This window comes from Buceros rhinoceros, unplaced genomic scaffold (genome assembly GCF_000710305.1).
Source record: "Buceros rhinoceros silvestris isolate BGI_N320 unplaced genomic scaffold, ASM71030v1 scaffold17085, whole genome shotgun sequence".
In the NCBI taxonomy this organism is placed as follows: Eukaryota; Metazoa; Chordata; class Aves; order Bucerotiformes; family Bucerotidae; genus Buceros; species Buceros rhinoceros.
Window position 1 is genome coordinate 3,769 of NW_010412455.1, and position 3,752 is coordinate 7,520.

At 35.6% G+C, this 3,752-nt stretch overlaps 1 protein-coding gene across 2 annotated transcripts in view; it reads left to right on the forward strand.

Annotated features, from left to right (window-relative positions):
* Positions 1-1,976: 1,976 nt before the first annotated feature.
* The window catches only part of RAB5A (RAB5A, member RAS oncogene family), an 11,633-nt gene continuing 9,857 nt past the window's right edge, over positions 1,977-3,752 (forward strand). Inside the window, exon 1 of one of the 2 annotated variants that reach the window (XM_010136407.1) lies at positions 1,977-2,230. In XM_010136407.1, the coding sequence (XP_010134709.1) occupies positions 2,068-2,230 (163 nt within the window). In that variant the 5' untranslated portion in view covers positions 1,977-2,067. The remainder of the gene's footprint in view (positions 2,231-3,752) is intronic. The other variant, XM_010136408.1, reaches the window with a different exon arrangement.

The following is a 3,752-nucleotide window of genomic DNA, read 5'->3' on the forward strand; positions in this document are numbered from 1 at the left end:
ATGGTACGTAATAGTAATGGTAGTGGGATATGCAGGGGCTTTTTGCTTCATGTGGTACACTTTCACGTGTTTGTAAGAACATGTATCTAAAATTTGGTATTTATTAGATCAAGTTGTGCAACTAAAATAAAAATAAATCTGTTGATTTAAGGGTATCATAATAGTCAAACAGGACACAAAGTCAGGACAGGCAGATATGAATACAAGATTGGAAGATCCTAACTGGAAGAAGCTAAATTATATTTTGAGAGGTTTGGGAAAAGGAGCAACATGAGCAAATAATGTCTCCTAAGACGTTGAAAATATTTTTTTTCTAAGACCTGTGTTCAAGTTCTGTTTACAATGAGAAATAAAATAACATTTTTTTCAACTGTTATGTTAGTGAATAAATAATGCTAAGAATTCTTTCTCATTATTGCATGGAATTTAGTTTGTAAGGGAGTCTGTTAGTGGGTGGGGCGATTTTGGGTTCTGCTGAAGTGTTAGAAGCACTTTACAGAAAAGAGGATTCTTGAGGACTTGTGTTGAGTTTACAAAAGGGAAAGTTAGGAAGGAGAAGGAAAGCTTAGTGTCTGGACTAGGTGTGAGGCAAACTGGGATACTCAAGTGCCTGATGTATGTGCTAACTGGTATGAAACATGAAGGTGGCTAAAGGCTACTGCTTGATTTAAAATGTGGCTGTTTTACTATAAGGGAGAAAGAGCAAGAAGACATTTGAAAGTAGTCGGTGTGCTTACATACTTATGTGCAACATACTTATTGAAGCCATATTCTGCTTTAGGAGAATAGGCTCTAAATTGCCTTGCTTGTGTCCTAGATGCTAGAAGTGCTGTATCCTCACAAAGCGTGCACAATTCAAGTAAATAATCAGTTGAAGTAGGACAAAGTTAGAGATTGTTCTTTGGTTTGTGGTTTTGTTTTTGAGGTTTTTTAGCAGAAGTGCAGAAGCAGATTTTTCTCTCAGTGAAAGCTTAGCTACTGTCACTTAGGTATATTTCCTGTGGCCTCACTTGGAATTTTGTTGTGGGAGCTGGGAGGAAAGAGAATACAGAAAATTATGTCAGTCTTTCATGCAGCATGCCTATCTGCAAAAAGATCTAATATCTACTGTTAAGTGTGTAAAAGCAGAAATCTTAGGCTCGGAAGTGATACCAGCAGAGTCTAATGGTTTCCCTGTCCATATGAATAAATACTGTGGGGTTTTGTAAATGAGTTTGAAAGAAGAGTAGGTAAACTTAAGAAATACAGTGTTTATACTTGTTCTTCATAAAGTTCTCTGTGAATATTGATCTACTAGGACTTGGTTTAGTCCTGGAAATAGCAATTTATCATCATTGATAGTTACCCAAAGTGATCTGGAATTCCTCCTGGTCAAAACAATCTATTTTCTACAGTTGGAAGGCTTTATTTTTGCTTCTCGAAGTACAATTGTTAACTATATAAGGTATTAATGATTTGTATGGCTGTACTTTTATTTAAGGAAATTGCATTTGATATATGTGGTAGGAGTGAATCGATGAAGTATACCTGCAAAGAACTTGATGTGGTGTTTGAGTTTTCCCAGTTTGCTCAACTTCTTAGCATTCTTCAGTGGTGCTGACTTTGGAATATTGCTTAGCAATAGCAAAATCATGGAAGAAAATATTTCTTGTCTTTTATATTTTGCCAGTAATGCAGAAATCTGAATCTTCTGTGTTTATATTTCAATCTTGATAATAAGATATGAGACTGAATTCTTGCCAGAAGAAACATAGGTCCGTTTTAATGTCCTAATTTAAGCCTTAATGGAAAGCTTAGGTATTGAAGAAGATAACTGGTTCGTTTGTCACAGATTTTGTCTGTAGTTGACATATTAACAGTGATGATGGAGTTCAGTAAATGCTTGGACAATTCATATGTAATACTTGTTGCATTAGTGAATTAGATTTTTCGCACTTGGTTTGTAAATCTAATACTACCCACTGTCTTTTCATAAACAGGTTGTTGCTGGCAGAAGCACTGCTGGGATCTGAATCCTGGAACTTGCTTTCAAAAGGTTGAAACAAAGGACTTCTTTCTAACTTGGGCATGGCTAATCGAGGAGCAACAAGACCCAATGGGCCAAATGCTGGAAATAAAATTTGCCAGTTCAAACTAGTACTTTTAGGAGAGTCTGCAGTGGGCAAATCAAGTTTGGTGCTTCGCTTTGTGAAAGGACAGTTTCATGAGTTTCAAGAAAGTACTATTGGAGGTGAGAAAAATACCTTGTTAATTTGTTTCATGTTGAGTTTAAATTGTCCTTGCCCTTGACAACCTTCGATGTAATGGCACTTCTATAATGGGTCACAGAGTATGGATCAAATTTGAGCCCTGTGATGGTAATTGAGAACTACCACTTCCTAAGCTAAAAGCTGTAGTTGGCACGAGGCTGTAGCAAACATCCGTGGCAAGTGGTGAAACCGTGTGCTTGAACTGCACGGTTGTGAAAACTGGGCTTGAAGTTACATTTTGTCTGGTGGTGGATGTATGGCTATTTTAATTGTGCTGTATGCTTAATGCATGAAATAACTACTTAGTAAGAATTAAGAACTTAGTTTCTATGAAAACCCAAGTGCTGTATCTTCCAGAAAGGTTGTGTTGTCATTTATGCATCCTGGCTTTGCTTTTGATTTGGGAGAGCTTGGTACATTTCTGCATATACCTTTCTTTGTTAGAAATCACAGAATTTAATGTGCTGTTTTTACATTTTGTCACTTCAAACAAAACAGGTGCTGTCTATTAGAATTTGAAAAAAAAATGTTTAACTGTGAACAGATTTTATCCCACCACTCTGGCAGATTTCTTCTGTTACATTGTATCTTGAAGTTGTTTGTGCTTTGAGCTGTATTCCTCCTTGGGTAAATTTAAACTTAACCTAAAACTACCTAATGGCATATTGACTTGAACAAAATATGGATTTTGAGAATTGATAAATATTCTCTGGTAGTCATTGTTCCTGCTTGCATGAATGAGTCTGTTTCATAGTAATAGTTATGTGAAGCCCTTTCAGTGGTTTGCATGTGTCTTTACACATTAACAGTTGTTGAAATATAAAAAATCTACCAAGCTTACAAAAATAAATACAAGCTGATTTTCATTGTGTTTTTTACCCTCTTTCTATTGGTTACATGTATTTATGTTGTATATGTCAGTATAAATGGAGAACCACTTTTTTCTCCTTTAGCGGTCTTACTAAAGCTCACTTTGGCTTTGTGCATTTCATAATGACTTTAGGATAAGCGTTAGTATGAAAGGTTTCTTTGTCTCATACAGATATGTGGTAACATGGAGAGCATTCTCAAAGATCTGTTGTGAACTAACTTCCTGACATCAGTGTGGGATTTAGTTAAAAACACTGTTAAAATTCAGTGAATTTTTTTTTCTTGTTTTATTGTCTGGGTAGAACTAAGGATAATCCAAACCCTGTTACACTCTTGAAAATCTATACACAGGTTAAACAAGAGCTTAAGTTCAAGTTCAGATATAGTTTAGTGTAATCTCTGTATTAACTTGTGCCTCTTCTATATAAAGTAGAAACAAGGAAATGCCATATTATACAGATGAGAGATACTAAGTGTATCAATGTTGGGATTCAGAAAAAGTTCCCTGTAGAGAAAGGTGTTTAATTCTGTAGCTTGTAGCTGCCTAAGGCATAATTTTCTTTGTATACCAAAGGGCCTTTTAACAAAGAGAGGCTTATGTGCATTGTGAATCTGAATAAAAACATCTGAAAG